We start from the raw sequence: 22949 nt of genomic DNA, 5'->3' as shown, positions 1-22949 counted from the left end.
GCTTGTGTAGCCCAGATCACCGGTCCCTCCAAAGGAGGCACAGGCCCTGGGACAGACAACTGCGGTTGGGAGGCTCTGCTCAGGTCACACACAAATGGTCGTTTCAGAACTGACTTTATTCAGGTAACTGACTGAAGGACTCCTTTGTAACCGAGATGGGATTCACAGTATGTTGTTACATTCACGCTTTAAAAAATACCTCTCTATGGACAGGACTTTGCAAAGAGATGTAAACACACATTATTTTCCAAGTACACACCGCCTTTCTCCCTGGAGGGAAAGAGACAGCCACCCAGCAAGGCAGCCCCCCAGGTGACAATAGAGGACAGTTACAAGCTCTATGGGGACTCACCTCACCTACTAGGGGCCACAGAGAGAAGCCACAGAGTAGAGGGACAGCAGCTGGACTGCAGATAGGACATGGATACCAATGGTTCCCAGGAGAATTAGGCACTGATTTCTAGAGGGTTCGTCACTCCTCACTGAAGCTATTAACTGAGCCAATGTGGCACTTAACATTCTCACTCGTGAAGTAACCCAGCGCAGGACAGCGAGTGCAGCTGAGACTGGATGTGGTCACAACAGGCACTGCCCAGGGCACACAGCTCACCCCAGGGCCCAGCCCTTCCACACTGCAACTGTCTAGCATATACAAGGTACCCTGCTGCTGCCCCTCAATCTACTCTTCAAGTTGTTTGGAAAACGGTTAAAAGAAAAAAAAAGGGGGGTGTCGCTATCTCATCCAGGCTGCCCGCCCTAGTCCCCCAACAGGCGGCATGCCAGGTGGAGGGATGGGTGGGGGAACAGGGGGTTGCCCCCCAGGAGGGACAGCTGGAGGTGGGTAGCTGGCTGGTGGCAAACCCAAGCCTGGAGGAGGGTGAGGAGGGACTGCATGAGTTGGAGGAAGGCGTGGGGGCGGGGGTGGAAAATTGGGGTTGTAGGTAGGGGGAGGTGGAGGGTAGCCTGGGGTAGGGGGAGGGATGGTTGGTGGAGGGAAGGAGGCTGGGGGTGGAGGAACAGGAGGTGGAGGTGGGTTGGGGGGGTAGACATGGGGATGGTATGTTAGGTGAGCAGGTGGGCCATAGGCTGGGGGCAGGGCGCCATAGGAGGGCCCCTCTGTTTTCATCATGGACTGCAGGCTCTGGTAGCCCTCTCCTGACATGTAGGAGCTGGTGGTAGACATCCCAGTCATGTAGCTGGAGGGCGGCGGGGGTGGAGGCCGATGTGGCAGTGGTGGGGGCTGGTGCACAGGGGCCGGGTGGGCTGGGGGAGGAATCTGGACTTTAGGGAGGTCACTTGTTTCCACAGGGCCAGTCGCTTCAGCCTCACCTAAGGCAGGAGCAAGGGGAGGCTTCCGGTCTGTAGAAGAAAGAGATGTCAGTGCTTAGCGGGGTGAACGGTACAGCTGCTGCTAGCAAACCCTGGTACCAAGAGGACCAAGCAGCTGTTAGTTACCCCTGGCAGCCTAACTTCATGGGCACTAGGTGAGGTACTGCTACCTCCCAAGGCCACGATAGCAGAGCGAGGAATAGCCTCTACCTCTGTGGCCCCAGTAAGTCCTTAGTTCCTGCCTGAGACCCATCCAGTAATGGATATAGGCTTTCTTTCTGTACTGTCCCCAGTGGTGTTGAGTCCTCTCCCCCAACTGCTGGGCGCACAAAGCACAAGCAGGCTCAGCCCAGGTCACCTCTCCTAGCACATACAGGTGGGTGGGGGCTTTCGACCAGTCTGAGTCTCTCAAACGACAGAGATGACATTAAAATCAAACAGAAACCAGCACTCCACAAATGTGGCCTTTCTGTCTCTATTTACTAACAGGAGAAAGATCAGCCCACTGCCATCTCAGATCCTGTGTCTACGCCAGACCACAGATCTGCCCATGGCTCATAACTAAAGGTTCCACTCCCCCCAAACTAATTGTAGGCTTTGGCTTGTGATCCCCGGGTCATGGTTAGACCTCTGGCCTCCTCCCCCAAATCACTATCACACATGCACTCAAAAATTGTGTCCTGGGCTGCAGAAATGGCTTAGGAGTTAGGAGCACTGGTTGCTCTTGCAGAGGATCCAGATCCCAGCACCCACAGCAGCTCACAACTGTCTAACTCCAGTTCCAGGGAATCCAATGCCCTCTTCTAACATATATGGGAACCAGGCATGTACGTCTTACAGACACACACGCAGGCAAAGCACCTATACACATAAACTACAGTGTCCCTTCCTTCACAAAGCTGTTCGGAAGGACACCAATCACAGGAGAAACCTGCTGGCTCCAGACACCTCCTAAAGGGAAGTGAGGTAGTGACGAGCATTTCTAGCTCCTCAGGGAGCCCTGTGTGAGGGACTGCTGCTAGGTCCTAACTGGGCAGGGCACTGGGCAGTGAGGGGAACATTGCTTTGCCCATGGCCTAGAACTGGTGCCTGCTATACCGTTCTCTCCAAGTTGAAAGTAAACTGAAGGTTGGCTTGGCAACAGATGCCAGAGGGCCTCAACTGGGGTGATCAACAGCCACCCTCCTCCCCAACAGATGGTCAGACGCACCTGCAAAGAATCTACTTCAAGTCCGGGCAGACAAATGCCCGCTCATTCCAGAAGCCAAGTGAGATGTGTGCACCCAAGTGTAACCTTCAACTGCTCCCATGTCACCCCCACCACCTGGGCTCTCAATATGCTTATCCAGCTTTGACAAAGGGACTCCTGGGTCAGGTGTAGCTGGTGCCTTCCTGTGATCCCAAGAGTACGAGAGACTGACCAAGAAGGGTTGTGTGTAGCCTAGGCCACATAGAAAAAAAAACAAAATCCAAAAAATCCCCAAAACAAAAACCAACCAACCAACCAACCAACCAACCAACCCTGAGTACCGTAATCCTTGGCTCTGCTCATCCAGTTCCCACAGGATTTGCCCCTGTACTGTGCTGGAGCAGGTGTCTCACCTGTGTCTGTTGCTGCCACAAAGGCCCCCAACGTCCCCCAAGCCTGACTGTTGACTTCAGCGTTTCTTTAGGTCACAGAGCCCTGCTGCTCTCCAGCACTGGACACTCCTCTAATCTTACAGAGACAGCGCCCACAGAACCCCAGCGACCCTGTGTGAGGGGCCCCACAGCCCAGCCCACCCACAGCCCAGCCCACTAATCTCTTGCTGCCTGCCGCATCTCCCTACAGGAGAGAAGGGTCGCCAGGCAATGCTGTCTCCACCCAGGCCCTCTGGAGCTCTCTGGCTCCCAGGTACTGTAGTCCTAGGATGCTCTGCAGCCAACCGAGCAGGAGTTCTTGTGCTCTGCAGGGTAGGGATCAAACCTGAGGCACCTAGAGTAGCTTCTGTCTCACCTTCAGCACAGGCAAGAACAACGTGCTACCTTGGCGCTACATGGGCCGCGTCCCACCCAAGCTGAGCCCAGCCTCGTGGACCACTCATTGAGATGCTGTGCCTTTTAAATGGGGATTTGCGATTGTGCTTCACACAGGACGCATTCCATCTCTCCTCACAGAACTTATGCTTCTGTGACCGCGCGTGGACAGGAAGTTGCTCAGCAGGCGTCTGCTACAGGCATGAGCGCCATAGCTGGAGGTAGGCATGCGCAGCAACCCCGAGTCAGAACAGCCAACTGTCAGGGGTGCAGCGCCCCCTGAACACCCCTGCTCTCCTAAGCAGTTTCTGACGAGGAAGACAGGGAAAGAAGGCTGTGTGGGAAGTTTCCAGTCTCAGCACTGCTGAGGACTCTGTGTACTTTGTTACCCTCCAGGGACTGACAATCGCTTACTCTTCATAACACCATAAAGGCCTCCATAATACCATAAAGGCCGCCATTCTGCCAACAGGACGCAGGTGAGAGCCTGCAGCATGAGAGCACCTCTGTCCGGGCAGGATCAACATTTCTCGGCCGTTAGTGTTTTCTCTAACATGCATTTACCTCATGCAATTCAGCGGGTGCTTCTGGCTGCAGCTGGTCAGCTGTGCTGACTCTGCAGTTTTCACCATCCACACACACCTAGGTGTGAAGCCTAGGTTTAAAGGCTCCTTGCATACAGCTACTCTGCAGACCCCTCCAAGTCATCTCTCCAGCAGAAGGTCCCAAAAGCCCCGGCAAGTAGTATCAGAAGGCACATACCTGGAGGCGGGTGTGCTGGAGGCAATGGTGGGTGAGCAGCCTCAAGTTTGGGAATTTTAGGTGGTGGTGGTGGTTCTACAAGGAAAGGGGGATTAAAAGTCACTCACACCGTCTCATACATCTGAATCATACCGCAGAGTTCTTTGGAGAAAAAGAGCAGACACGAGCAAGGCAGCACACAAGCAGCAGCAGCAGACCACGGCGAACGCACTAATCCTGCTAAGAGCTACGGCACAGCTCAGACACCTCTCCAGACACGGTCAGCTGACTGCTTTGTCAGCACACCGCTGTCGCAAGTCCTTCAACAGCGTGAACAGCAGTGAGGACTCAGAATGCAGGCAAGCCATGCACTGCATTCTGCAGGCGTGTGAGCAGAGGGGAGAGCTCCCAGGTTGGACAGCACCAATCCAGGTTTAGGCAGTGGCACTGCCTTAGGCAGGTGCTGTACCACCAGTTCCCATAAGTGCCAGGTCACTAGACCTGGAGCAGCAGGAAGCTCGGCTGACCTTGAGCTCCATCCTGTTTGTTTCTGTGGGGCTTCTGTCCTGGAGCTATAGAACAGCTTGGCCCTGGTCCTTCTCTGGGTTTCTTCCCACACTGTCGACCATGTTCACAGGTCTCCAACACTGGCTGGATTCAGGCCCAGATAGGCCTTCACCCCCTCCTCTCCTTCCTCAGCCCAGGGACCGACACTCTCTGTGGTACGGGTGCGCTCCTTCCTTAGCTTTAGACATGGTTCACTATGCCGCCCCAGGATGGTCCTCAGATACCTCCTCCAGAGGGCTGGGACAGCAGGCTCAGCTTGCACAAATAACTCAACTTCTAGACCCCGGCTCTCCTCTAGAGCCACAACCCCGACTACACACTGTGCCCTGAGCCACAACCCCGACTACACACTGTGCCCCTGGACCCTCAAGTCAGTGTCATTCTTGATCTCATCTCCCCAACTGTTAACTGGCATCAATCCCATCTTCCTCCTCCCACAACCAGGACAACTCAAGCTGCCTCTATGACAGCTGCCTCACAGATCTGTGTCTAAAGCTGTCTCTATGATAGCTGCCTCACAGCTGTGTGAAAGCCACACCTTTCTAGCCACCAAGTGAAAACATACAGGCCATTCTATCTCATTTAACACGACGTACCAACACTTTATTTCAACACTCAATCTAAAATCCTGTGCATAACTCTATGTTCTCTCTTACTGCACTTGGGAGGCAGAGGCAGGTGGACCTCTGTGAGATTTAGGCTAGCCTGGTCTACATAGTGAGTTCCAGGCCAGGAAGAGCTACCTAGTGAGATCCTGTCTCAAAACAAAACAACAAAAAGCAAAAGCAGAAGTAACCAACAACAGCCCTGACAATGTGGTAATTTTGTGCTGACAGTCCCTAGGATGACAGTCCAAGGACTGGGCTGGCCTCGGTGGCTGCTGTGACAAGTTGTATAGCATGAGGAGCTCCCACATCAACAGTGCATCCCAGATCTCCACTGTCTGCCCTGATGGCCATTGCCAAGGTGTGTCAAGTCTCTTTCCATTCCTAACCCATTCATCAGTCGACTGTCAGGGGCTGACTGCAAATAAGGGATCTGCATGAACGTCATCAACAGCTGCCAACAATTCCACACAGTCTGATTCTCCATGTGACCTCTGTGATCTGGTCTCTGACCCATCTTGGGACGACAAACCCATACTTTGAACCCTTAGCGAGGGTGCTTTCTTTCCACACTGGTCCCACTTGCAGTTCTTTGCCCCGTACCATTCCGCCTCAGTGCTCTGGCTGTTCAGAGGCAGCTCCTTCCTCCCAGGTCACTGGGGCAGCTTCTCTGTCTCACAGAACCACATCTGCTCATCGTGCCTGCACACCCATGTGACATGGATCACAGTCCACACTGTCTCATATATACCCAATGTTTGTTACTGGAGCCAAACTCCATTCACCTGCACTGAACTCATCATTCTCCCAGAGAGGCTGAGAAAAATACAGCATTAACTTGAAGATCTCACAATAGTTTTATGAATAATTCAGTGAGACCTTCGCATAAGCAACAGAAACAAGTGAAGACACACCGTGACTCGCCAAGCTCAGGAGACTGACACAGGCAGTTCTCATTTGCTTATCTGGAGTCCTTCGAATTCTACTTCCTGCCTATTCCTGGCATTAAAGTACACTAAGTAACTTGTGAGAAAACAAAGCCACCAACATTAAAAAGTGCTTTGGCTTTCTTAAGTAGCTGGCATGTGAGGCAGCAGCCTGTGTCCACTGGATGCCGACAGGCTCTCTGGCCCTTCACTCTTGTCTTCGAGGATGGCCGTAATGCAAAAGTCACTGCCTCGTGACTAGCGTGCACAGGATTTCTAAGCACATATTTTTACTGCCAGCAACGTCTCCACTTGCTGACACCTTTGTCAAAATACAATCTAAAAATACAGTCTGGTGAGGAGCAGAGACAGCACCGTTGCTGGCAGACAAGGGTAGTCATGGGCTGATCTGCACGTGAACGTCTGCAGGGACAGGTGAGTCTGAAGCCTGCTTACCTGTGGCTTTGTTCTCTTCCTTGGGAGACACCACCTGCAGGAAAGGAAGCGCAGCTGTGAACGGAGCCGAGTGTGGGTGAGGAGACAGTGGCAGTGGCAGAGCTTAGCACCCAACAAAAGGCACACCACGGCTCCTAGGAGGTCACCTCTGCTCCCTCCCATGCCCTAGGAGCCTTCAGGCCCTCGGTGATTGTGAAGCCTGGAGCTTCTGGTGGGAGTTCTGGAACAAATGGCTTCCCCCTAAGTCAGACTGCAGCCATGCACAAGATGGTGCTCCACCACCAACTTTACAAGAACTCAGGCCACACACAAGACCAGGTCCCACCAGGTTCAGAGGCCACTGTGCTAGGAGAGGCAGGGAGGCTGCAGCAGAAGGGCAGTGTCTCCTAGCTTACTTCCTGGCTCCTGGGTGACAGTCTGACTAAATTTCGGTGGGTCCGACTCTTACTTTGGGTGTTCATAGAGCCCCTAAAAGTGGTACCAGCATCAAAGTGCAGTGCTGCCAACCACAAGCCCACTCACCACGGCACGCTTGGCCTGTCGCGGAGGACTGGGCTGAGGGGATGGTTTCTTGGGCTGTTGTGCTTGCTGCTGCTGCTGCTGCTGGGCTGACTGTTGTGCGTCCTTCTGCTGCGGCTGCGCTGCTTCAGAACCTTGGGATGGCTGTGACTGTGGCACCGGGGGCACTTGTGGTGTGGGCTGAAGAGATGGGGGCTGCTGCAGCTGATGAGGGGTGTGGTGAGGCATCTGTTGTTTCCCTTGTGAATAAAGGTCCAGGATTTGGTGGCAGATGTCTAAATGACAGCAACATTATACTTACCACAAATCAACATTTTAAACCAAATCTCACCTAGTGAGGAATCACCTCTAACTCTTACAAGAACTAAGGGGCAGCGATTTTAACATTTTAACATTCACCCCGTTTTTGCTCCAAGTGCAGACAAAGGAAAACCATATTAGATAACAAAGATGCTGCTGAAAAACCAGGACAGCAACTGGTCTGGGAAAGTCCACTCTTCAGACTTCCCACAGGGAAAATCAACTCAACACCAACATTCTCAAAAGGAAGCTTGGCATGCCAGGTACCTTCCAGAACGTCGACAGGGACATCTTGAACAAATTGTTCCCACCATCTCCTGTACATGGGCTTGGAGGTCCACTCTTGTATTTCAAATTTGCACAAACGTCCCGCAAGATACATTACTGCAACAGCTATGATCTCTGGCTCCCACTGCAGTGACAGGGTGGTGCAGAGACTGGATCAACAGGGAAAGAAGGTGACGGTTTGTATTGTGAAAGCTGTCACTCTTGACCAAAACAACACACAGAAATCATATGTCAGAGTTAGCTGCTGGTCAGTTTGCTTAACTTCAAACATATGACATATTAAAAAAGAAGTTTTGGGGTTGGGGATTTAGTTCAGTGGTAGAGCGCTTGCCTAGGAAGCGCAAGGCCCTGGGTTCGATCCCCAGCTCCAAAAAAAAGAACCAAAAAAAAAAAAAAAGAAGTTTTTAGGTTCCCAAATGAGCTGCTGTAAGCCACGGTTCCTGCCTTGCTTTTTAAAGAGAGGAACCGCAGCACATTTCAGAAACTGCTGCAGTGTGACATATGAGAGCAGGCCGCACCCTCTTTCTAGCTGCTGACAACCCAGACAGTGTTCTGTCTGCAGATGAACCCCCATGGTTGCTCAAGGTCTGTAAGTCATATTCCAGATGCTTCTCTGCAGGCCATGGAGTGCAACTGTTAGCAGCCCGTCCCTGGCTCACTAAGGACATTTGAAGCTATGAAATCATCACAGGAAACAAACAGCCCCGAGCCACCCAGCGTCCACTCATTACATAGTCTTCATTTCCCCCTCATGTCACGCTGAAGCAACAGGTGGGAGAGACCCACGTGGAGAAGCAATGACTTGGAGTCACTCTGGGCAAGTCAGTTTCTGCTACTCAGAGCTGAGAGGTTTGAACTACATGATCCATATACTTGAGCCATTTAAAACATGAATTCAAGCAACATATCAACACATTTACCTGTCATTTACAAATGTCCATGCCATTTGAACCAACTTCTGAATTTTGTTTTTATCACCTAGAAATGGGGGAGGAAAAGGCAAATTAATGGGAATGGTAGAAAAAATAATTCACGGGAGTGACAAGTAGTTACTAAAAATCTATTGTGTGTCTGCACAGCAAAGAGTTTTGTATAGAAAATGACATCAAATGACATCCTGCCTCTTTGCACTCTTTACGTGACCTATCCTGGACCACCATTTATGGGAAATGTGGCTCCGAGGCTAATTTTATTAGTCTATTTAAAATCCTGACTCATTTCCCTTCTCCTATCACTTGGCAACAGGATGACAGAACCTGTTCTGCATAAAGGAAAAGCATTCAGGGCTGCACTGTCTGCGTGAGCCACGGCTGGGTGAGCCACGAGACACAGAACTCTGTTTCCCTCTTTTGAGAAACACAATCCAAGTCCTGTCAAGTGAAGAGACCGGAGTGCAGAATGGCAAGGCTTTGTAGAACCATGGGCTGTGCTTCGGAAGCAGAGCACTGGCTCGGCAGAGGAGAGCGTTTTCGGTTCCATCCCCAGCACTACAGACAGCAATGTGAGCGACCCCACCCCATTACCTTTCAGCTGCTTGGCGTATTTGAGCAGGAACTGGTACGGATGCTCTACTTGTAAGTCGAACTTTATGGTCTGCAGTAGGATCCTCTCCAGCACCATGACTTCTTCCTGTGAACAGCAAGTGTTGGAAGAACTGATCATGACCACAGGGCTCTCTGCCTGCTCTTAGTCTACCTTAGCAGGTGTCCTTTGCTCCTCCCCACCGCCATTCAGTCTGTTACATGGGCACACAGTAGTAATCTAAAACACCCACAAACAGGTACACAAACTAGCCAGAGACAACCTAAAAAACAAAACAAAACAAAAAAAGCAAGAAGCAAAACAAAACCCTTTAGAGGCATTATTGTGGCAAATATACAAGTCATCTTTGAAAACCAGACCTTTAAATTCTGAGTTTTAAATTCATCGAGTTTATCATATGAACGTATGCCGTTGTTTGGAGATCAGAGAACAAGCGGAGAGCTGTGGCTCTGTGTCAGCGTCTTTACATAGGTTTGGGGGTTGAATTTAGGTCCTGAGACTTGCACAATAAGCACCCTTATCCACTGAGCTTTCTCGGCGGTTCCACTTTTGTTTGGAATTTTTGAGTCCGCTCAGGCGGACTTGGAACTCACTTAGTAGCCAGGCTGGTGTCACACAGTGATCTCTTTTGTCAGACTCCCAGTGTAGGTATGATCCTCAATGCCAGCTCAACCAGTACCCCAGGACTTTCTCCTGGACGCCAGCATGAGAGGAAACAAACGGCCTCCCAACTCAGGAGCTGCACTTGTGCACGGGCTGGTTCATTTCCAAGATCCATCCACTCATCCCTAAAATATGCTGACTAGTGACCACTCTGTCTGAAATGCCACCTCAACCCTTTCTTTGTTCACCGAGCTCTCCTCCTGTTGTGCCATATCCAAGGGAGAGTTTCAGGAGACTTCCCCAACTTTAAAGGATCCACTGCGAACATTCCGCTGAAGTAGTTTCAGCTTTGAACAGTTTCAGGTGTTCAGTTTTCTCTAAGACTCACTCTTACAGAGTTTTATTGCTGTGCATAGTCTCCATTCTTTGTGCTCTACTCAGCGAGTGTCCTTACACAGCACTTCCTGAAGTCAAGCATCATACAGCCCGATGATGATGATGATGACGCCTAGCACTGACAGGTGCTGTAGGATTAGAGAGGAAGCTTGTTTGGCAAATGTTAAGGGCTGAAAATCTCCCATCACTAATGATTCCACAAGTACATGAACTCTGGGGAGAGAGACAGCTCTGTGGGCCTCACCCTGGAGCATTAGGTCACAGAATGAGAAGATCCTTCTGCTCTTAGCACTCCTTATCACATAGCAAGTCTGCCGTTCTCTACCCTAGTGTCCCCGTGCTTTCTCATGCAAGCTTCCTGACATTTTAGGGACTTAGACGCTGGAGTAAAACCTCCTTTTCTTGCCCATTAGGATCATCAATGTCTACTCCCAGCGGCATCAGCATGGCCTCTAAATGTAGAAATCATCTTTACCAAGTATGCCAATGGCTTCTGGGCCATGGTCTAATCTAACAGAGAGCCCCAGACCCACTCTCCTTATGCGTTTCAGACACTCAATTAATGAGGTAATTACAGGTTTTCCTGCTAGCCCTGTTCTTTGGGGAAGCTTTCCTCAGCTATTGTTTGCCTGTGCCTCTGGGTAGATTGCTCTCACAGCATCTTAAATGATCTTTTGCAGCACGTACCTTTTACAGCAGTTCGTGATTAGGTAAATGCTTTTGGAATTAAAATCTAGCCTGCCAGTCCTTTGTACAACCTACTACAGCAAAGACAACACCCTGTTCTGCAAAGTGTTTTGTGTCTAGTGGTTAAGATGAAGGTTGAAACAAGCATCCTACTGACTATGTAAAAGGTTAGGATCGCTGGGAACACCAGGTAAAGCGAGGCTAACACAGAAAGTCTCCAGCTCACCCTTCCACGTTTCCTAAGTACGTACACTGCCTAAACAACTGCTTCAACTCTGCCCAGGGAAATGTCTTCCATCTCTGACAGACACGAAGAGGCAGCACTGCTCACTCGGGCCTTTTCCTATTTATGGTACTGAGGGTAAAGGGGAGCCCCTCTCTGCGGCACCCCAGAACAGCACACACTAGCTGTTCATGAACCTTTTGCCTCAAAGTGGTCCAAGATCTGTGTGACACCCAGCCCTAACCCAGCTTAGTTGCAAGGACTGCATGCTCTGTGGCCAAGGCTTGGCTTGATCACAGGACTAGCATGGCTGGTCAAGTCAAGGACATAAAATCTCATTCCACAGGAATAATGTCACCCATGGACATGGGAAACATTATTCATGGGCATGTTCTTTAAAAATCGCATTTCTGCATTATGTCCAAATGTTTCTACACAGGTAGTATATATAACTGAATTCATGTCATTCAGGTCAGGATGACCCACAGAGACAACCCTTACAAGCATTAGTGTTAGTTGTAACCACAATGCGCAGATGAGTATTCTGGACCCTAGCCTTTGGGAAAAGAGAAGACAGTTCCTATGAGACAGCTCAGTGGGTGAGGGTGCCCAACAGCCTGAGTCTGCCTGAGTCTGCCTGGCCTCTACCCACGCACTGTGGCATACACTGACCCTTACCATACCCTAATAAATACACACAACTTGGAAAAAAAGGCCACGAATGGTGTCAGCATTGTTTAAACTAGGATTTTGCGTTTCTCCTATAACATTAATTTGTCCTTTATTCAATAAGCATCATGAATGTCTTCAACCAGACAGACACAGTCTCTGCCGGCACGCTCTTAATAAAGCTTTGGAGGGGAAAAGGTTATCAGCATGGTTATTTGATAAAAATCTATGTAATGAACAAAAAATTAAACTCAAAGTGCTAAGTGGAAGGAAACCTAAATTGGCTACTTGTATGGCTCCTACTCTGTCATTATGGAGAATGGGAAAAACAGTAGAGTCAGTAGTAGTTAGCCATTAAAAGGGACAGCAGGCCAAACCAGCAGAGCACAGAGGGTTTTCAGGACCAAGCAAGTATACAGTATCATATTATGATAATGGATACCTATAAAACCAATGCTTGAAACTCGAATACTGGATTGGGTGGTGAGGATGTGTCAACTCTAACAAAAGTTCCACTGTCAATGCTGACAGTAGGAGAAGCTATATGCAGTGAGGAAGGGACACATAACTCTTGGTACACTCTCTTGATCTGGCTGTGAGGCTAAAATTGATCTAAAAACCAATAAAATCGTCGGCTGGCCATTGTGGTCCATGCCTATAATTCCAACACTTGGTAGGTAGGCTGAACTTGGAAGATCAGGGCTTTAAAATCATGCATGGCTAGACCCTGGCTCTAATTAAAAACAAGACCAAAACACTTTAGAAAAGAGTAATTCCAAGTAATGGCAATATTGTGAAGGTGATTAGCAAGTGCTGTGAGGATGAGACAGGGGCACTAGGTGGGGTGGAGGTAGAGGAAAACTGCCACTTATCCTGGAAGTGGCACTGTTATTCAATAAAGATGTAACATCTTTTACTGAAACTGGCAGGGCTAGGAGAGGACAAGACAGAGAAAGCTTGACCAGCACCGTCTGTGGAGAGCTGAAATTGTCACAAACATGGTTCTTTCCAGATTCTTAGGAAGCAAAAACACAGTGGTCAGACGACTCAGCAGGTTAAGGTTCCTTCTTCTAAGCCTGACCATCTGTGTTTCAATCCCAGTATTCCAGTATGGAGGGAAAGAACCAACTCTCTCAACGTGTCTTCTGACCTCTACAGGCATCCATGTGAAACAAATGCAAAATGAACAAAGAAGCAAATGCCAACAGTGCACCTCTTAAGCCACCAACAAGCCAGCAGGGATGTGCTGCCATTCCCTCGGGTGCTGTCCAGAAACATCAGGAATTCATGGGCAAGCCTAGGCCATAAGACCTCCCTTTAGAAAGCCAGGGGGGCTTCTCCATGAGGCCCCTCTTAGGAACCAAGAACCAGCAGGCACAGTAGAACCTTGCTAGCAGGTGGTGAGATCTGAAGGCAGGAAGTTAGAGTTATTACCTTTGGGTCATCTCCAAACTGGCCAAATTGGACATCATTTAATAAACTACGAGCCGTTTTGATGATATCTTTACACTTTTTTGGTGTTTCCTCTACTTTCCCAGCCAGAAAGAGACAACAGGCTCCTGTCACCTAAAAGAAGAATAAATGCTCTTCAGTGGTTAGCAGAGACTCCATGGGGAGAGCACAGGAATGTGTTGACCTTTACAGTTAGCTAGCCAGGCCTCAGCTCCCATCTTCAGTTCACTTGCAGCTATCCTAACACTCACGTTACATCCCTAAGAGTGAGGGGCTCCGTAGACCAGTTTAAGTTTGGTCTTCAGGCTGTGGGCAGGCATGTGCTTCACTGGTGTAGCACTTGCCTGAGATGTACGGCACCCTAGGGTTGAGCCTTCACTTGCAACAAAATGGAGAAAAATGGCTTTTCTATGGTAACTGCCATAAAACAAAGAAAAGAGCCAAAGGAATGAAGTCCTGGGGTCAATTCCCCACCCTGCTCTACAAACAGCAGGTTCAATCTGTTGGTCTACACTTCCTGTTCTTCTTGCTATGATCTAATGTGTGGACCCCACTTTGCTCCCCAATTTACATACTGAAACTAATCCCTACAAGGGTAGGACCACTGTCCTTCTGAAAGAGTCTACACCTCCTTATCACTACCTAAGGACACGGCAAGAAGGCACACTTCCTATGAACAGGCTCTTACCAAATGCTCTGTCCGTCAGTACCTTGGATTTCCAACTTCCAGGACTGACAGGAATTATGTTTCTGCTATAAATTACTTAGTCTAAAGTTTTCTGTTACAGCAACAAAGGACCAAGCCAGAGTCCTTCCAGTTGCTTCCAGGTCCCTTTAAATCTACATAGCATGCTTGTCATACAATCCGATTGCACTGGAGGTTAGACACTCTGACGGTGGCTAAAGTCGACCCTGACACTGCCTCCTTTGAGACTCTCACAAGCCATCAAGGAAACAGGTGTCAGCAGCTCACTCAGGTATTAAAGGTCAGACTCAGCTCACCTTTCCACCCGGGTCTTTTAAAAACACGACTCTTAGTTTACATGTGTCAGTATTCTGCCTGCATGTCTGTATGTACAACACATGCACGCAGGTGCTCTTGGAAGCCAGAAGAGGGAGACATATTTCCTGAAACTGGAATTACAGGTGCTGGGAATTGAAGTGGGGTACTCTGTAAGAACAGCATGCACTCCTTGCAAGCCAAGTGGAGTTCCTGACTGGCTGGTCATTCCACTGTATGCTTCCTTCTGCATCTGCTTAAGCCATTTCTTTTAGACTGCTCTCCTAGCCCATCTCAGCCCCTGAGCATTAGAAACAGCTTTCTCCTCTCTTCCTTGCATGGGCAGCTTCCTAGAAATAACAATATTCCCCTTGAGTATCATAGCCCTGTCTGTACAACTCAGTTATGGCCTTACTTAAACCCAAGTATTATGTTGGGAAAGATAAAAACTAAGTAAACTGTTATATAAAGTATAATAAGACTGTTGTCCATACTGTCTCAGAAAAAAAAAGATTTCAACAAGGTTAGTAGAAACAGCACAATTCAAAATGAAGTTTGTTTATGTCTAGCATGTACCACATAAGAACAGGCACTTTCTGGGAAATGAGATGAGACCCACTGGCTAGTATCTCCAGGGAGTGGAGAGAGCAGCATAGCAAAATTTACTTACGTATCTTGGGAATTGTTTGAAGGAATGGAACATATAGAATCGGTGAAAATAAATGATTCCAGTTGCCAGGGTGTCATAGTGTCTGTCGTTTTGGTTAAGGCTTTAGCTAGGAATGGCTACAAATATGTTTTTAGCTAATTCAGAAAAGCAATAAAAAACAGACAACATCAAGAAACCCAGCTATCTAGTAAACAGAAATCTTAGGCATCTAAATTCTAGTGTCAAATGAGTCCTGCCAAACTTGAGCTCTGATCCCCTCCCAACTCCCCCACCCCCCTGTAAAACACCAGGCTTCAGGTTTCAAACTTAAGAGATTGGCTTGCCTCCGCCTCCTGAGTGCTGGGATTAAGGGTGTGGGCACTGCCATCCCCACCACCACTGTAGTTCCTGCTGTTGTTGGTGCCAATAGCCAGCTTAAGCTGTGATCTCAATGGGGCTAGTTTTCTCCCGATGTGGTTATTTCCTCAATAACTGAACATACACGGTTAAATAATAAACCAGAGACAGGAGGATCCCTGAATAGCCAACTGGACAACTTCTACCTCAAAGGTACTTAAAACCTGTGCTAATGCAGATAAATGACCGCACACTTATCTCCAGTTGCTAATCTAACTCTTGGTGATGGAGACTTTAATCACAACAAATCCTACAGAGATTCAGGATACAACCCCAAACGTGTGCCCACATCAAAGATGAAGCGAGCCCCCTCTCGGCGGTACCGGGCCTCAGTGGCTGGATCAAGTCCTTCAAGTTGTGAGGGTGTATGCGCCAAGTCCTTCTTATCCCAGTACCAACATGGTTTTGTGTGGTCCAGGTTTGCTGATGTGACTGACGGGCTTGAATTTTCTTTGTTCTCCTTCATTTATTGACGTAGACTTGTTCTTCCCCAATGGGTCTCTGGAATGTTATAATCCTAAGAGAACGAAAAGATGCAAAACTGTAAAGGGTGCCACATTATTAATTCTAATTATAAATCACCCATAACCACAGCCCTGGCTGATGCAGGACCCCTCATCCCCCAACATGCTACCGATTGCTAGTTAGACTTTCAGGGCATCTGCTCCAAAGCCCATGTGATGCACATCCCAGCTGACTCCAGCACTGATAAACCTGAACTTAGGACAGCATTCCACATCCTGACGTCTACAGGGCCAAACTAAACACAATTTTGCAGGAAGCTTAAGTCTACTCATTCCACATGCTTCCTGCCTTTCCTCAGTGCCATGCAGCCTCTGCTGCTGCTGTAGATTCCATTTTGCAGGACAACCTGGGCCTGTCTGACACCCTAAGTCATGTTCCACATCTACCATTTGCACCTACTGGTCAGATTTCCCTGCTTTTGCTTTACTTGGTTTTGCTTATTGTCTTAGTTAGGGTTTTATTGCTGTGAACAGACACCTCGACCAATGCAAGTTTTATAAAGGACAACATTTGATTGGGGCTGGCTAACAGGTTCAGAGGTTCAGTCCATTATCATCAAGGTGGGAGCATGGCGGCATCCAGGCAGGCATAGTGCAGGAGGAGCTGAGAGTTCTACATTTTTACCGGAAGGAAGCCAGGAACAGACTGAGCATCCTCAGGCAGCTAGGAGGAGGGTCTTCAAGCCCACACTGGCAGAGAGATGGTTCTCCAACAAGGCCACACCTTCTAATAGTGCCACTCCCTGGGCCAAGCATATGCAAACCATCACACTTATGAATGTCATAGGATGGTTTAACTCACACCTACATAAATCTCTGGCCTGTGGGGAGTAGGGCTGAAGAGGTCCATGAGGAAACATCTCCTGTAGATCTTTGTTTCTTTCCCACTCAGCCCTTGGTTGACAGAAAATGGAAGCCATGTGCTTACCCCAGGCCACCACAAGTCAATGCCTTGTAAAGTGACTCAGAAGAAACACTTCTACCCTGCCAGTGGAAGAGTTCCAAGCGAGGTGGTGGAATCAGGCAATGAAGTAAGCAAAAACCCAGTTTCAGGCTCAGGCCAGAGGCCTATCATCACATCTAGAGGCCTAGCTTCTTAAGGGTTAGTCTCATTTTTGGTGGAAAAGCTCCCACGGTAGAGCAGAGGATTATGTTCCTGGCACCTGGCTGTTTTAAAGGGAATCTAATCATTCCCTCAGCAGGAAGAATTAAGCAGCTGGAGAATGCATCTGTTTTGAGTTCATAATTTACATGCTAATATGGGACTGACTGCTGACTTAGCAACATAGCAAAGACAGTCCCAGAAACCATTCTACTGAAACACCATTCTTACCTCCTGACCTGGCAAGTATCCGAGTTTACCCATTTACTGCTGGCAAGGCTGGGAAAAGCTGATGGGTCTCCTAAGTTGCTGGTCTGAGTACAAAATGGTACAACTATCACAGAGAGGGAGTTGGCATTATCCAACAAGGACACACATGTTTGCTCTTAGAAACCTAGCAATCCCACTGCTAGGAATCTTCCTAAAGACACCACTCCAAACATGCAAGCATATGCGCAAAATTATTCATGGCAGGGTCATTTACAGGAACAACTCACAAACATTAAAAAAAAAAACAAGAGTCTGGAGAGATGGCTCAGTGGTTAGGATCACTAGCTGCTCTTCCAGAAGACTGGGATTCAAGTCCCAGCACTCACACAGTGCTTCACAACCACCTAACTCCAGTTCCAGACATCCAAAGCACTCTTTGGCCTCTTTGGGCACTACATGCATGTGATGCACAGACATATGAAGGCAAACACTTATGCAGAAATCCAATAAAAATAAAAATTCAAAAAAGGGTTGACTGTAATATAAAGAACACACAAGCACACTTATATCTATAAATAAAATAGATCCATATGCACTGATAATAGCTATTATTAAAAAATGAACTATGTTAAAATGCTCACATGCAGAACTAAGAACTTGCTGCAGTACACTGCACGACGGGATGCAGGACTGAGTCAGTACATCTGTCTGCCTCCACTGTATCCTTGCCCTACACAGGTATCACCTACATCTGACTGTGCCTTTACACCTGACTTCTGCTCACTGTGAGTGGTGGTAGTGGTAGAGCAAGTTAAACAGCACAAGGTGGGGTGCTTGACAGGAAACATGACCTGAAGGTCGGCATGCTGGCTCGAACCTTTAATGCCAGCACTCAGGAGGCAGAGGTGAGGATCTCTGTGACTCTGAGGCCACTGGTCTACACAGTGAGTTCTAGGACTACATAGAGAGATCTTGTCTTACCAAAACAACACTAAAACCAAAAAAAGCGAAAATAAAAAAGACACATGGTTTGGGCTCCTTAAAAATGTTAATATCTTGAGAAAACAAATGTCAGGAGGGAGCACGGTAAACAGTGCAGCGTGCAAGCCTGGAACAGATGCTGCTTTTATCAAGCTATAAAAGAAAATCTCAACCTTTAGGGAAATTCAAAATATGGACTGAGTATAGAAGATAATAGAGAATTACTGTTATTTCTTAGGGACAAGAAATTTTACTATATTATAATCAAAGGAACACACAACCAAGGCACTTCAGAGGAAGTGCCATGCAACATACTTAAACTTTGGTTGACCTACAAACACATGGTGAACAAGGCATACGGCCACTTATGTTAGTGCCTGTCAGAGGTAGACAAGTAATGAAGGTGCTCTCTCTGACACAACAGTGAGTCAGGAAGGGAATCAGGTAAGCACTTAGGGGTCAGGAGTCCTTACACTAGACTGAACTCCTCGAACACCCCAATGTGTGTGCAATGGTTTACACATCAGAACACTAAACGGAATCCTAACATACAAAGGGAAAAGTGCAATACTGCTGACCATCAGGACATGGACGCCCAAGCGACACCACTGACTGCCAGTTAGGCACCGCCTACCTCCACCCTCACCACAGTCCTCTCCTACTCATCATCCCCAAGGACAGCCACGGGGCTGCCCTGATCCTTTAGGACTTCACAGACTGGCCAAGGGAAGGGAAGGGAAGACAGAGGGAGAGGGAGGGGGAGAGGAGGAGGGAGAGGGGAGAGAGAAGAGGGGAGGGAGAAAGAAATCCATCAACATGAAAAGGAAGTACTTTCCCTAAGGAGGAAAAGGTGGAGAAGGGGGAGGAAGTAGCTCCTAAAAGAGGCTCTTAGGGCAGCTCCACACCGGTAGCCCAGGCTGGCCCAGCACTCACAATCCTCCTGTTTACAGCTTTCCAAGTGCTAGGATTACAACTGTCTACCATCATAGCTTGCATAATTTTCTCCACAGAACCCTGGATGTTTTGGAACTCACTATGTAGACCAGACTAGCCTCCAACTCACAGAGATCTACCTGTTCCTGTCTCCCAATATTAGGACTAAAGGTGTGGGCCACTACATACCTGGCTCTTTTTGTTTGCTTCGACAAACAAAATCTGGCTTATCTTACTTTACTGTATGTTTTTAATTTAATTTCAAAATTTCCTTGTGTGTGTATGAGAGAGTGGGGTTGCTGGTTGGCTGTTAACCTATGATCCAGTCACAGTTCACAATTTTGTAATACCCACGTCACATGCTTTCTTAGTCCCAGAATTTATCACTAAGAATCGCAAGTTAATGGAGCCAAAGAGCCAGCAAAGAGCACACAGAGTCAGCAAGTCCATTAGACACAGGCCTGCCTTGCTGACTCTGTCAAAGGACACCATTTCTCAAACTACAACTACGGAGTGTCTGTGGGGTATACTCAGGCGGCAGCAGAGGCCAGTGGCTGGAGTTCACAGGTGGTTGTGAGCCACCTGAGTTGGGTGCTAGGAACCAAACTTTAATATTCTTCAAGAGCAGTAAGCACTTTTTCTTTTCTTTAACGACTACATTTCATTGAAAGGTGATTTTTTTTTTTTTTGTATTGCATGTTTTGTTTGCATGAATATCTGTGTACCATGTGCATGCCTGGTGTCCATGGAGGTCATAAGTGGGTGTCAGATCTGCTGGGATTAGAGTTACAGACATTTGTGAGCAACCACATAGGTGCTAAGAATTGAAGCTGGGTCCTCTGAAGAGCAGCCACTGAGCCATCTCTCCAGCTCTCAGGATACAGTCTTAGTTTTTGAGGTATTACTCCAGAAGAAAGAACCATGGTTCTTAGACACTTTCTTCCTGATTCAAATATCCATCAGAGTAGGAAAAGACCACAGCCCCATAGCTTACCTCTGAAGATCTTTCTCAGGCCAACATCAACCTGCCAATCAATAAGTCTGGGTCAGTAATATGAACATAAATCAGCTCAAGTGCATCCTACGTAAGATACACACGAGCCTCGAAATCTAAACGTACTTACATGCAGCATCCCTCTATTACAGTGGAATAAACTCTGGTGTATGCACAGATGTGAGGGGTGGTCTCCTGTGTAGGCTCACACAGAAGCCAGAGGATGACATAAGCATCTTCCTCAATCTTACTTTTTGGGACTCGGTTTCTCACAGAACCTGGAGAACAGTGCCAGATGGGCAGGCTGGTTGGTCAGTGATGCAGCAGGATCCTCCTGTCTCGCAGCACTGCAGTTAGAGGTGCACCACAAGGCCTAGCTTTTTATATGAGTGCTAGGGGTCTGAACTCTGGTCTTTGTGTTTGTATAGAAAATTCTTTATCTACAGAGCTGTCTTTCCAGTCCTATCTTTTTGTATTTTTTTTAGAAAGATTTTTTTCATTTATATGTATTTATGTGCCTGTGTATATCACATGTGTTCAGGTGTGAGTAGTGGGAACTAGATTTCTCTGTGGCTGGGATTATAGGTTTTCAGGAACTGCCTATCATGGGTATTCAGGACCAAAACTCATGTGCTCTGAAAGAACAGCAAGCACTCTTAACTGCCAAGCCATCTCTCTAGCCCCGGTTTCACCCTTTAACAAAAATGTAATGTTTCACTTAGCTTTTTCTTTCTGAAGAAACTGATCATTAATCAGTTCTTACATCAAAGAGATAGCTGACCTATACTCTAAAAAGATTCTAGACGTGGACTAGCCTCTATTACAGAGCTCCATCACTGACTGTATTTGTAGTACTTCTCAAAAGCTCTGAACAATTATGTTACAACATTGAAATTATTCTATAACCTAAATGTTATAATTTATCTGTTCTTAAGAATGCAAATTAGATTTAACCTAACTAGCTATTGTTTAAAAATTCCTACAAAAAAGGAAAACATCTAAAACCACTTTTATTTATCATGGGTAATTACTGACCTGTCATTGATTATTTAGCAAACAAGAATTTTTGGCAACACTAACTCTCTCCTTTCATTTTTGTGACTCTGCTTCTCCATGTAGCCTTGGCTGTCCTGAAACTTCCTCTGTATACCAGGCTGGCCTTGAATTCAGACAGATCTGCCTGTCTCTGCCTCCAAGTGCTGCGATTAAAGATGTGAGTCACCATCACCACCACCACCCAGCCGACACAATTTTAACCAAAATGTTTATCAACATTACTAAGGCTATTACCCAACTATTATGATTCATTCAGCAATATAATTTACTAAGTGTCATATAATGTTCTGGGTGTTGGGGCTTGAAATCACTTTCATGGAATCACTCATAAAAACATGTAATGCACACCCACAATTTCAAGATGTTGCTCAATTATTCTTTAAACAACATATATCAAGATATCACCAGTGTGAAGTTTGTCTTTAAAACAGAAAAAAGCCAGTCTTTAGCTAAGGTTCATGGCACATGCCTTTTTAATTTTAACCCCAGCATTCTGGAGGTAGAGACAGGAGGATATCTTTCAGCTGGAGGCCAGCCTAGTTTACCTACACACCAGCCAGGGTTATGTAGGAAGACCTTGTTCTTTTTTTTTTTTAAAGAAGCCCCTTTTCATTCCTGGTCCTACCTTTGTTCCATGGTCCGAGAGTCATGGAACACTCTCCAACGTCTCGATCCAAATTAACAGTGGGATCCACAAGCCGTGGATAAGTAGGGATGGCTGGGTCAGTCTGAGACACGGTATGTGCATGTAAGCCCCCTACCCTTTTCATCTCCTGTTAGGAATCCCCCAAATCTCAACCACTTTCCCCTGTGAGGTCCGCTTCCTCCTGTGAGTTCTAAGCATTAGTGGTGCACCCTAGAATTGCTGACCCTCTTCCGAAGCTCCCTCGCCTCCAACACTGCGTCGCCTGCTAATTTCAACGTGCATGAGGGATTAGGAGGGTGGTGGAATCTGGGAAGCCGGACTCTCCCAAAGAACCCAGGCAGCTGGAATATACCCAACTCCGACCACCAGGTGCGCGGAAGGTGGGCGGCGCTGCCTGCGGCCAGCTAGATACTCACCCCTCGCCTCAGGCAAAACCCTTAGCGACGTCTCTCCTTCCTGACAGCAGCCATCTTGGATGCGGAATGTCGGGGAACTACGTCATTACCCTGCGTCTCGAGACGTTAATAAGCGACTGGGGGGGGCGGTGAAAGTCAGGTGTCTGTCAACCAATTAGAAGAGTAAAGCTAAATAAAAAAAAAAAAAAAAAAAAAAAATAACAAGTCTACAGTCGCTTCTCCGCCCACCCGGCAGTCCTGTGGACAGACGTCCGTAGTGGGAGGGGAAACGCTCGCACACACCCTCCTAGCCGCCCCGCCCCCTTGGCGAAAGGGAGTTCGGGAGCAACCGAACCTGTTAACGGAACTTCGGCCTGGAGGCGGGGCCAAAGCCCCGTCGTTCAATCACAGCTTCATCGTGGGCGAGATTTAACCAATCGAATCCTCGAATATGGTCCCGCCTCTGTTGCTGATGTCCAATGGCTGAGCAATACCCTGGCTGGAGGGCGGGCGGGAGATGGGGCGGAGCCTCGCCGAGGCGTGTTAGGTGCAGGCCAATGAACGGCGGCGGAGCAGCCCATGGGCGGGGCCCAGGGGCGGGCGGAGCCGGGTTGGGCCTGGGCGGCGGGGCTGTCTCTGGCTGCCGTCCCGCCCCTCCCGTCCGGCCGCCGCCGCCGCCGCCGCCACCGCCGCCGCCTGGGGGTTGGTTGAGGCGGACGGTGG

The 22949-nt window shown here is 48.2% G+C and overlaps 1 protein-coding gene across 2 annotated transcripts; it reads right to left on the bottom strand.

Moving 5' to 3' along the window:
• Positions 1–97: 97 nt before the first annotated feature.
• Ccnk (cyclin K) lies at positions 98–22697 on the bottom strand. 2 transcript variants are annotated; one of them, XM_032908395.1, is made up of 13 exons: positions 22582–22697; positions 22248–22415; positions 20130–20160; positions 15655–15902; positions 14990–15071; positions 13302–13433; positions 9271–9376; positions 8668–8725; positions 7727–7896; positions 7163–7434; positions 6641–6674; positions 4108–4182; positions 98–1359 (listed from the first exon to the last, which is right to left on the bottom strand). In XM_032908395.1, the coding sequence occupies exons 4-13, from the start codon at positions 15849–15851 to the stop codon at positions 734–736; spliced, it is 1752 nt and encodes a 583-aa protein (XP_032764286.1). In that variant the 5' UTR covers positions 15852–15902; positions 20130–20160; positions 22248–22415; positions 22582–22697; the 3' UTR covers positions 98–733. The 2 variants fall into 2 exon arrangements, with proteins under 2 accessions (XP_032764286.1, XP_032764287.1); XM_032908396.1 differs by lacking the exon at positions 20130–20160.
• Positions 22698–22949: the final 252 nt, after the last annotated feature.

Source organism: Rattus rattus, chromosome 7, assembly GCF_011064425.1.
Source record: "Rattus rattus isolate New Zealand chromosome 7, Rrattus_CSIRO_v1, whole genome shotgun sequence".
Lineage (NCBI taxonomy): Eukaryota > Metazoa > Chordata > Mammalia > Rodentia > Muridae > Rattus > Rattus rattus.
Note: the sequence above shows the minus strand (reverse complement) of the source record. Positions and strands in the feature narration are given on the sequence as shown.

Bases quoted from the DNA above. Each gene is read 5' to 3' on its own strand.
- Ccnk (XM_032908395.1), bottom strand. From the start codon at position 15,851: ATGAAGGAGAACAAAGAAAATTCAAGCCCGTCAGTCACATCAGCAAAC. The intron at 13,434-14,989 runs GTAAGTAAATTT...TTCTTCTTTTAG, and splicing joins TCAAACAATTCCCAAGATAC to GTGACAGGAGCCTGTTGTCT. The intron at 1,360-4,107 runs GTATGTGCCTTC...TTTCTTCTACAG, and splicing joins TCCAGCACACCCGCCTCCAG to ACCGGAAGCCTCCCCTTGCT.